This window comes from Dioscorea cayenensis, chromosome 19 (assembly GCF_009730915.1).
Source record: "Dioscorea cayenensis subsp. rotundata cultivar TDr96_F1 chromosome 19, TDr96_F1_v2_PseudoChromosome.rev07_lg8_w22 25.fasta, whole genome shotgun sequence".
NCBI classification, from domain to species: Eukaryota; Viridiplantae; Streptophyta; class Magnoliopsida; order Dioscoreales; family Dioscoreaceae; genus Dioscorea; species Dioscorea cayenensis.
In genome coordinates, this window is record NC_052489.1 from 26,952,254 (window position 1) to 26,963,962 (window position 11,709).

Here is an 11,709-nt window from a genome sequence, read left to right on the forward strand (position 1 = left end):
TCGTAATACAAACTGTTACAGCCATAGCGAGGAAGGCGGCATGCTAGCACATCGCGTGCCTCGACACAGTAAAATCGACACTACGACTCGTTTGAAGATGAAGTGCACTTGACAATCAGGTAAATCAATTTCATTTTCTGTTTGAGAAAGCCGATTTATATATTTGGGTATGATAATGAGGAGAACAACAGAGATGTAATGCAACTCCTTGGCATTGTCTATCGAAACCAAGCGAAAAGCCTTTCAAAAGGTCAGCATGATGTTATTTGGCGCTTTCCTTTCCCGCATTTTCAAGGCCAAAAAATGGGGATTTGCAACATGGACCCATTTAGGTGAGCAGTGAGGGGTAAAGGGAAGTTAAACACTATGAAGAGCTGTCCAGGGGTGTGTAAAAAGTAGGAGGGAGTTTTTGGGAAGTTTTGAAAATTACGAGGGGTGAACAGTAATTTTCCCTTTTTATTATTATTTAGTAGTAGTAGTAGTGGTAGTGCTACAACTAAAATAAAAGTATAAAATCAAGGACGACGAAAATTGTGATAAAAAAATAATTAATTAAATATTTAAGCATCTTTTTGAATATCCATTAAATCTAATATTTAACTAATTATGTGTCACTGTAATAAATATGTTTTACTAAAGAACCAAAGTATTGTTTAGGTTTTTTTTTTTTTGGTATTTGAGAAGTCTCGAGTTCAAAATCTTTTAAGTACAATACAATAAAAATAAAAAGGTGTTTGTTTTCGTTTTGTCATAAATAAATATGTTTTACTATATAGATTTGATTTTTATTTTAAAAATTGTATTTCTCTTAAAATAAAGATCAATTTGTAAATACCCATAAAAAATATATGTATTTAATACTTTTGTGTTTTTATGTTGGTAAAATAATGTAGACATCATGAAAATTATTTTCTAAGTTAATGCAATGTAGACTTTATAATGTTTGGCAAAATAACATATATATTGAGTAAGTTTTCTATAAATATCAGTAAAATAAAAAAATTCTATTAATGGTTGTCTCAATCATTGGATTTGAACCCAATAATTGTAAATCATCCAATAATTCTATTCAAATAAACAGTAAGTTTAACCGTAATTATATATTGCCAAAATATTATTTACAGTCAAAAGTGAGAAAAATATTGTTATAAATACTGTGGAGAAATTTTTTTTAAAACCAACCAAGTACAATTCTTAGCAATTATTGTTCCTTTTATTACCGTCTCTCTCTTCACCCTTATTTTTGTTTTGCTCTTCTTTTATCTTTTTAATATTTTTTATTCTCTTCTTTTATCTCAAAAAAAGACATATGTTGATGCGACTATAAGCAAAAAAACATATTGCCATATATTTATCAAGAAATAAAAATTAAAAACATCGAAAAGCATTCTAGCGGGCTGACACAAATGCAAAAGATGACAAATATATGTATATATATATATATACTAAAGATTACAAATTTTTATATGTATATATACATATATGAATGCATGTATCAAGCTTAAGCTTAAGTGAAAAATAAATAAATAAATAAAAATCAACCACATACGACCATTGAAAGCACTGCTATATAAGTGTCTGATAACTTCAATAAGTGTCCGATAACTTCAATATATAGTTATCTAATATCTTAAAATTAAAAATATATAATTTAAAAAAAAATAAATAAATAACAAACCCAATAAGCACTAACCCGATTTGGCGCCGCCTACTTTCTATGTTTGTACTTCCTTCTTAACAAAATAGAGAACCAAATTGAAACACGAAACGGTTCAAACTTTGCGGCGAAAAAACCATTTGATTTTTTATTTATTTATCTATTTATTTTATATTTTTGTTTTTCAACTTCATTCTTCGATCTGGCGATCATTCCACTGAACCTTTGCTTCTTCTTCTCCGATGATGTTTTGGAAATGGGCGTTGAGGAGTGTGAGCTCTAGAGCTCGGATTCATGGCCGTAGTCACGAGAATTTTTTCTCTACAGCGCTTTTGGGAGCTTGCTTGAGTGGAAATCCCACTGTGAAACACCACCCAAAGGTTCCTCTTTCTCTCTCTGGATTGGTATTTTTGATGATTTATTGGTTGTAATTCCTTGTCTTTGTTGCATGGATTAGTGGGTGCTTGGTTGCGGAGAAGATTGCTATTGGGGCGTGCCAAGTTTGCTTGATGTTCGGTATCAGATTCATCATGGAAGGAGCTTTGAAAAGGTGATATTTATTTTTCTTCATCGATTTGTTGATTTCATGAATGATTTGATTGAAGCTGGGAAAAGATGTATTCAAAACCCTAGCTCACATTGAGTTGATGCTGGTTATAGACTTCAGTTTTGTGATACCCTTGATTCATGCTGAGGCTTCCAGTGTTGCTATGATTTGTTAATTTTTCAAACAGGAGCCATTGGATCCTTTTTCACTGGTTGCTGATGAATTGTCACTCTTAGCAAATAGATTAAGATCAATGGTAGTTGCTGAGGTATGTGATCTTAGTGCAGTTTTAGCTTTTTCCATGAATCTATGTTAAACTATGCTGCCTTAGCTCTCTTGTGATGCTGAGGATATTACTTGCACTATTTTTTCCCGGCAGGTTCCTAAGTTGGCATCAGCTGCTGAATATTTTTTTAAAATGGGAGTGGAAGGGAAAAGATTTCGCCCTACGGTATGAATTAAAATTTTTGTATACTTATCTTTTACTCAATTTTGTTTTGCGCTTTGTAAAAAATATGATTATCACTGGATATGACACTTTACTTTTCTTGTTAGCCAACTTTATAAGTTTTGGTTGGTGTGTTGTCTTTGTTTGTGCAATGATAACTACTTTTTATATGCTGAAGAGTGTTGATAGCAATGTAGTCGTACTTAGTATAGTCAATACTCAAGGAATGCATGTTAAAGCTTGGCTGACATTTATAAGGAACAAAGCAATTGCCCATTCTTCCCCATTATAAGTGGAATTATAAGTCATTTGCGGATGCAGGTCCTGTTGCTTATGGCGTCAGCTTTGAATATGCCAATACCACAATCAGCTGCTGATGAAGTGTTTGATAACCTGTCAAGGGATTTGCGTTCAAGGCAGCAGTCTATAGCAGAAATAACAGAGATGATTCATGTAATCCATTTGAACTTACTGTTGTTTGAAATTTTCTATGCCGTGAATATGCTCTACCTTGCTTTGTTGATCACGTATATCTTGTTTTTGCATGACAGGGTGGCAAGTCTTCTCCATGATGATGTTCTGGATGATGCAGAGACTAGGCGTGGTATTGGTTCTTTAAATTTTGTCATGGGAAACAAGGTACATTATTAGTTGTAAATTTGCCTATAATTTGCCTTTTTTGTTAAAAGGGAGATCATAATGTGTTAACTTTTTGAATCAGCAAAAGCTAAGTTTTTGATATGTGAATGGCATTTTTGATATACTGAACAGTAGCATAAATAACTCCCTACGGAAGCAATAAGAAAAGGATTAAAGATCTCAGTTTAGTTGAAGAAGTAGAATAAGGAAAAGACAAATAAATGAAGAGATTCAACAGGAGGTGACTTGTTGTCTGATTACACTCGTAGCTATTGTTCACACTCCTGTGAGGCTACTATATAACTTGTCAAAGACAATCTTGCTCATTTAAACTAGTAGTCTCAACATTTTGTCTTGCTTGTATCTTCTGTATTTGTTTGCATATTAATGCTAGAACTAATATTTATTTTGCTTATTTCAGCTTGCTGTTCTGGCAGGAGATTTCTTACTTTCCGGGCTTGTGTTGCGCTTGCATCTCTTAAAAACACAGAGGTGATCTCATCTTTTTCCTTTGCAAACTCTTTTACTTCAGATTGAACATTTTCAGTTGAACTTTTTCATTTTATGGGGATAAGATATTACGAATTGGGGATGTATTTGTTGTTTATGTGGTAATTACCATTTTTATTTTGTTTATAGAATAACACGACAGCAAGATGTGCCTCACTAGTGCTAGTTGTTCACTCAGGTGATTCTGTTTATTTGTAAATCATGAATGATCAAGTTGTCCTGTCCTCAATAAATCAGAATACTATATAAATTTTAGAAAATTTGATGCCTTTCTTGTATACTGGCCTGATTTCCACCATGCCTGCAACAAAACTTGCAAATTGTTGAATATGAGAAGAAGAAGAAGAGCGCAGTGTGGATCTTCAACCACCATACTTATTCATTGATAATAAGGGTAGACACTTGTGAAATAAAAACAAAAAATAAAAAATAACAAAACCCTGTCAGACTCAATTATTAAAAGGAGCACTCCCCAAATAGAGAATCATGCTACACATGATCTCTTGATTGGCAATATTTCTTGATTACCCTTATGCAGGTCGTATCCTTGCTGGCTACAGTTGTGGAGCATCTAGTTACTGGTGAAAGCGATGCAAAATGGCAACTACATCTGAGCAACGTTGCAGGTACATAGTTTCAGTTTATGACTGACTCATTATCTTCTAACCTTGATATCTACTTTCAGCCTTCTCACTACAGAACTGACTGGTTATTTCTTAATTTCACACTACTCTCCTATCAATGCGAACAACATTAACTTGGTTTCTAAATAGATTTTTGTTGTGCGAATATACAGCATGGAATATTATTTGCAGAAGACATACTACAAGACAGCTTCACTGATTTCAAACAGCTGCAAGGCCGTTGCCCTCCTTGCAGGACAAACTGCAGAAGTTTCAATGCTTGCTTATAACTATGGTCGAAACCTGGTTTGTTGTTTTGGTTCCAACATCTTCAACAGTATGTTTTTTTGTTCTGCTGAGGATGAAATTCACTATTGTCATGATGGTGCTTTTGATCATACCAGGGATTGGCATATCAGTTGATTGATGATGTACTTGATTTCACTGGCACATCAAGTTCACTTGGGAAAGGCTCTTTGTCTGACATCCGCCATGTAATGTGCTCTGATTTTGCTCTATTCTTTGTCTATATTCTAATTCTTTGAACCTTTGCTACTGAAGTGGAATAATTATCAAACTTAAAAAGGAAAATATTTGGCAGTGAGCATAGTAGGTTATGATCTAGTAAATTACTGGCTGAGAGTGCAGAATGAAGGCAAATTTGAAAGCCTTGTTGATAGGACTAGCATTTTAGAAAACTGTGTTCCCATTATGAGGAGGTTGAATTGTTGTATCAGTACGTTGTGCTTCTTAGTCAAGGTCTGTTTTTTGGAGGACAGGTATTTGTGGCTTGATTTTGATGAAAAATGATACAAAGCTCCAACTTGGTATTTGGCAATGGTCGCAATGCCTTCTCTAGTCCTTTTTCTCCAATTTCTGATATCAGGTGCTGTGACGCAACAAAGTTGAAAAATATTTGTATTTGAAAATTTTGCATTCTGTTGGTTACCGCATTATAGATTGTATATCAAGTGTAATGGAATCATCCAAATATCATGTACTGTCAATGTGTTACTGATGTTTTTAAGTAAACAGGGCATTGTGACAGCTCAATCTTATTTTGCAATGGAAGAGTACCCTCAGTTGCGTGAAGTTGTTGACCGAGGATTTGATGACCCCACAGACGTGGATGTTGTAAAGTAGATTATGTTCATCCTATTCCCTTGCAACAACATAATATTTCAAGAAATGATTTTTGGTTCAGAATTCTAACTCGAATACATTTGTAGTATGCAATGTAACTGCTGAGGAGAGTTATTTTAAAACAATTAAATATGCATAGAAGTAATAACTGAAGTCTAAACTGCATTGCAAGGTGTTCAAGAGCTTACTTGTGCACTAATAGTTGACAAAAAAAGAACAACAGATTACATTTTACTTGTATAAATTACAGGCCCTTGACTACTTGGGAAAGAGTCGAGGGAATTGAGAGGACTCGAGAATTGGCTGCAGAACATGCAAAGCATGCCATAGAAAGCAATCAATACTCTTCCTGAAAGCGATGACGAAGATGTTCAGATATCCAGACGAGCACTCGTAGATCTCACACACAGGGGTTCTCACAAGATCAAAATGAAATATGAAACACTAGACGCTGAGGCAAAGAAAACACGCACCTTTTGTCTTTCATTCATAGGATTATTTCCTCTTTTTTCTTAATAAAAAATTGTAGTATTTATTATCCTGTTTTCCCCCCATAATTAATGTGAACCATAGGAACACAATCAAATGTAACTTAAACGACTATTTCTTTTCCACCGTAAGGCACAGTGCTCGCTTGTTATTTTGAGCCAACTCTTTCTCAGTTATTGTAATTAACATTGAGAATGTAATGTGTACATATATATATATATATATATATATATATATATATAATAGTTCCAAACTTCTTTTCAGTCCTTGTAGTGAATATTCAGAATGATACAAGAAGCATATCAAAGTATGAGTTGTTCATAGATTCACATAAACTCCAAAATCAGAGTGAAAACCAAACAGAGTAACTACTAATCACTGCACTGGAAGCACATCATGATGTAACATACTCAAGACACCACCCATCTACTACTACTATCCATGTCTTCACTTGTTTCCTTGGAGTCAATCTGCAGGTCATCATCATCATCATCATCTTCTTTGGATTCCTGATGGCTTCTGAAAGTCTCCTTTGCCCATGCAATAGCTTCATCCACCGCAGCATCCCCGGCAGCATCTCTGAACCCGGTGCCAGTTCGGTTATCAAGCTCAATGAAGTAAGAGCTGTCTGCTGCTTCTCCATCCTCCACCTCTACAACCACCTTCTCCTGTTCAAACTCAGCTCTGTTCCAATCTTGGTAGCAAGTGGGTCTGTTTGCAGTGTGATCAGGAAAAACAGAGGATATGACTGAAGAAGCGGAGCCAGAGTCAGAGTCAAAGTGAGAACAATCATCATCATTTTGAAGATGGTTGTAGGCAATGGTATCATGGAGAAAGGTTGGATCAAGACTGGTGCTTTCTGGAGGAGAGAAGCAGCATGAGAAGCCAATATGAGACTTGGTGCTGCTCTTGCTTCTTTCATGGCTGTTAGTGAAGCAGGGCCTTGGAGGACAAGGGATGCTCAGTGTTCGGAAGCTGCTCTGTTCTCCAACTGATACCGTTGATGGTGGTGATGAGTTTTGCCGCCTTGTTGGGATTGTTATTGGCCTGCATCACAAACATAGACGAAAATTTGTTTTTTGGAAAGAGATTATTACAAAATGAGTTTTTTAAAAAAAAATAATTTTTTTTTTAAATTTGGAAATAGTAAAAGTATTTTATGGAATTTGAAATTAAAAATATATGGATTTAAATTAGCAACACCAAACGTTGAAGAGTGGGTCTCTTTTGTGTCTTGTCAGATATTTTTCAGATTTGATTGATCACAGACAGGCGTTTGATTAATTAGATAAAATTGTGGGACTATGAGAATTTTTTTTTTAATGAATATTCCTTGTATTTTCATTTATTTTTTAAAAAATATTATGAGGTGCTATTATATCAAATACTAGTTTAATTATCTGGAAATTACGGAATAAATGAATATTTTAAATAAAAAAAAATATATAATGCTTTATTATTCATGAAACAATATAATGATTTTACTTTAATAATTCCAAAAATCAAATATAGTTTCCCTCCCTCCCTTTTCCTTCCATATAAACGCCAAAAAAAATCTCTCTCTCTATATATATATTTATTTATTTATTTTAAATTTAAGATATCATGAGGGTTAGTTAACAAAAGGCGCAGACCTGAGCTTGGAGGCGAAGGAAGAGAGCACGGCATCGTCGCCGATGTGGCGGCGGAGAGGCGGGCTCACATCCTCGGAACTCAAAACCGACGACGAAGTCGACCTAGACTTCGACTTCGATCTCGATCTCGACCTCCGATCTCCACCTCCCGATCCGAATATATCATCATAGAACCCCTCCTCCGTCCTCAACACCCCTCCCCCACCCCTCGCCACCGGAATCATGAACGCCGGCAAGCTCCTCCCCGCCCTTGATGTCTGGAACCCGTACTCACCCGGCCGGAAGATCTCGTCGTAGAGCGACGCTGCCGGTTGCGGGGAAAAATCTCCCGAGAATCGCCGGAGTAGGACGGTCCTCGGCGGGCCGCCGAAAACGTCACGGAAGTCATCGGGGTTGAGGTCGCCGCTGCTCCTCGGCGGCCGGTGTTGCTCGGTGGAACGCCGACGAGGGACCACCGATCCCATCGAGATCCTCCACGATTCGTCCATCCAACGGCTCTGCTTCTCTCTCTCTCTCTCTCTCGATCGATCGATCGATGAGAAGCCGGCGATTCGAGTCCAATGGAGAAATATATAAAGCGGCGAAAAAAATGAATTTTTTTGTTAGAAAAGTGAGGTGTTTGGTTTCGAACAGCAAAAGAGTGATTAGATTACACGTGTAAAGTTAATATTGGATAAAGACATGGGACCCATGACAACGAGAAGGAGTACAGTGTTGTAGTCGTACAGCTGAGGTGGACGAGTGGTAGCGCCCCTCACCGACCGTTATGATGAGCGTGGGGAGGAGCCACGGGCCTGAGGATCAATCAGAATCGTTGCTTCATCATGTTGCTATTTACTTATTAATTATTAATTGTTAATTATTGTCATGGAAATAAAAAACTCTAGAGTCTACAGTGGGTCCATTTTTTATCAAATTAAAATTAATTTTAAAATATATAATAAATAAATTTATAATATTTAGATTTTGAAATCCAATAACACATAGAGAGGAGCATGTTAGTAATTTTAAACATTTATTATTATTATTATTATTATTATTATTTTATTTTTTTTATTAATATGTGAGTGAATTTATTAAGGAAAAAAAAGGGGGAGAAAACAAAGCTGTGAGCATGTGAAAAGGAGCTGAATGCTGACCCCTAAGCAGACAATGCATGATGTTAGAGTGGATGGACATTGGTCTCACACCCACCTTTTCATCACCCAAACTCAACACTCCCCCTTCTTTCCACCTTTTCAAAAAGCACCCTGTTTTTATTTTTTTCCCTTTTTTTAAAACTTTTTCATTAAAGAACAATGAGCTAGCATTTCTTTAATTAGAAGATATATATATGTACATTCCTTGATTTCTGAAACCACCAAACTCATTCTTTCATTTACTTCCCATGATTACATGAACTAATTATTATTATTAACCCTTATAGCATTTATATAAGATTTTGGCCTGCCATAACCCAGACAAATGGTTAAGTGTCCAATAGATTGTCTCCAAGGTCAATCATAAAAGAAAAGAAAGATGATCAGAACTTGCTACCCATCTCTGTAACAGTATTCCACTCTTGCTTTAAACTTAACACTTTGCATCTACATCTACATCTGCATCTGCATCTGCATGCACACCACTATATATAATTCATGCTTTAATTATTCTCATCACACTTTGACACTTGTATGAAAAATCAGTGCCATAAAAAGAAAGAAATAGGAAATCAGAAAAGTAGGGGAATGCATGTTGAGGTTGAGTTAACTTCATGGATGAATGATTAGAGAGCTAGGGAGCATGACAGCAAATGGACATTTAGTTATTGGAAGAGAGAGTACAGACAATGAAGTCAGTACACTAAGCATATATGCAAAGGATAGAATAATACAGCAAAGGATGAAACACCAAAGTGAAACAGAAACAAGAAGAAGATGACAGGAGAGCTTTAATGGCTTAATGGCTTATATGATATGATTGCTGCCACTTATACCTTGTGAAACTGACTAAACGTTTCTCTAGTTTTAAACTATGACTTTACAATCCTTTTCTTTTTCCTGTAAATCATCGTGAGCTTTCTACATCCCTTTTTTTTAAATTATTATTATTATTATTATTATTATTATTATTATAAAGTGGGCTTATGTTTTACATGCTTGTTCCATTAATTTTTGAGATTTTACGGTCTTGTTTTTATTTTTTACTGATTATATTCTTAGCTGCAAGCTTGTCTGGTAATTTGTTTATTTCTTCATCATTTTAATCTCGAGTTTTTCCGCATATCTTTGTCTATTTTTTTAATTTCTAGTAAAGTGTAATTTATTTATTCTTATAAAAAAAATTCTAAAATATATTTGATTTGAAATGACTAAAGCCATTTAGATTTGTATTTGAAGCTCAATTTTCAGTTAACTATTTAAAGAAATTTATAGCAAAGTCTAAAATTAAAAAATTTAAATGCACTGCCACGTGTGATCCAATGATAAACCCTCGAGTTTTGAGTTAGAAAAGTAATGAAACCAACTCTCCTATCATAAGGCTGTACTTGTTTTTAATAATAGATGAAAAGCTCTATTATACTAAATTGTTATGTTTAAAAAATGGTACAAATAATAAATATTAAAAATAAAATAAAAATTATCAAAGTTTGTTATGAACTGTTTTTTATTATTTAGTCCAAACTAAATGTTTGAAAAGACTTAAATAAATTTGAAAACATCATCCCACTATAAAGATAACCTATATAAAAAAGTAAAAAAATAAAAAAAGTAAAAAAATTTAGTATCACCATCTTTAAAAATAGGAGATTGGCATCTCATACCAAACAAAAAAATTGAAAAAGGTTAAAAAGTTGTTTTTCCAAATTAAGGTTGATGATGGCTAATTTAAGTTTCACAATCATTTAACAATTTTTCTAATAATTTTAATAATTTTAGATGCTATAAAATTATCAAAAGTTTTATAATTTAATAATTATTATTTTTTTACAATATGGATAAAACCATCGATGCACATCGAATGATGAGCAGCAAATGACCCTTTTTTATGAATATAAACAGATCTAAAGCAGATCTTGGAGCCACTGTCATGATATATGTACAATATGAGAATAGTATAGAAATCACGGGTGAACATTGTATGAACAGATGATGAGAGCGATCTTGCTGGAGGAGAGATTTGAACTCATGACCTCCCCCTTACACTTTGATGTTATATAAACAGTACTAAACAGTACACATATTTTTTTAAAAATTTTTAAACATCAATCATATATTGGGAGGAACTTATATGATAATTAAATATCTTATAATTAAGCTATTGTCACGGTTACTAGGTTTTAAATTACATAAGAGATGGTGAAAAAAATTAATTTTTTAAGAGAGATTGAGGTGTTAAAAATAATGGACTTAATTAATAATAAGGGAAATAATAATAATAATAATAATAATAATAATAATAATAATAATAATAATAATAATAAAGAAGGAAAATGACACATTCTTCTTCCCAACAGACAGAACATCCCACCACTTACAAGTGGCAATCAAAAAGACAACTGGAATGTCCATTCATGTTTCCACCCAGAAACTTTGCCTTATTATTTTTCTAGTGACATGTTTTCTGGTTAATTACTAGTCAGTTATGCATGTTTATTTCATGTACACACACACACACTATATAGACAAGTATTTCAACATCATGCATTGAAGGGTCATAAAAGTTATCATATATATATATATATATATATATATATATATATATATATATATATATATATATATATATTTTTAAGGTAACAACGAACATCCCTACACATATCAAATACTCCACTATATTTTAAAAGAAAAAAAGTTAAAATTTAATTTTTTATGTGAAAACTAATCGCTCAATCAAGGGTCTATATCATATCAGAGTGGTGGCAATTAACTTATTTTAGTGGTTGATTTTTTAATTATTTTATTATTTGCTATTCCTTTGGCACGATTTAACTATGAGTAATATTAGCTTAGATAAGTTATGATTATGAAATGCATTTA

The 11,709-nt window shown here is 33.8% G+C and overlaps 1 protein-coding gene and 1 pseudogene across 1 annotated transcript; one reads left to right on the forward strand and one right to left on the reverse strand.

Annotated features, from left to right (window-relative positions):
• The first annotated feature begins 1,732 nt into the window (after positions 1-1,732).
• Positions 1,733-6,083, forward strand: LOC120249301 (annotated as a pseudogene).
• A 273-nt stretch (positions 6,084-6,356) lies between these two features.
• LOC120250031 lies at positions 6,357-8,242 on the reverse strand. The gene is made up of 2 exons (XM_039258766.1): positions 7,691-8,242; positions 6,357-7,103 (listed from the first exon to the last, which is right to left on the reverse strand). Exons 1-2 carry the CDS (start codon positions 8,176-8,178, stop codon positions 6,467-6,469), a joined length of 1,125 nt encoding a protein of 374 aa, XP_039114700.1. The 5' UTR covers positions 8,179-8,242; the 3' UTR covers positions 6,357-6,466.
• Positions 8,243-11,709: the final 3,467 nt, after the last annotated feature.

Bases quoted from the DNA above. Each gene is read 5' to 3' on its own strand.
- LOC120250031 (XM_039258766.1), bottom strand. From the start codon at position 8,178: ATGGACGAATCGTGGAGGATCTCGATGGGATCGGTGGTCCCTCGTCGG. The intron at 7,104-7,690 runs GTCTGCGCCTTT...TTTGTGATGCAG, and splicing joins TCCTTCGCCTCCAAGCTCAG to GCCAATAACAATCCCAACAA.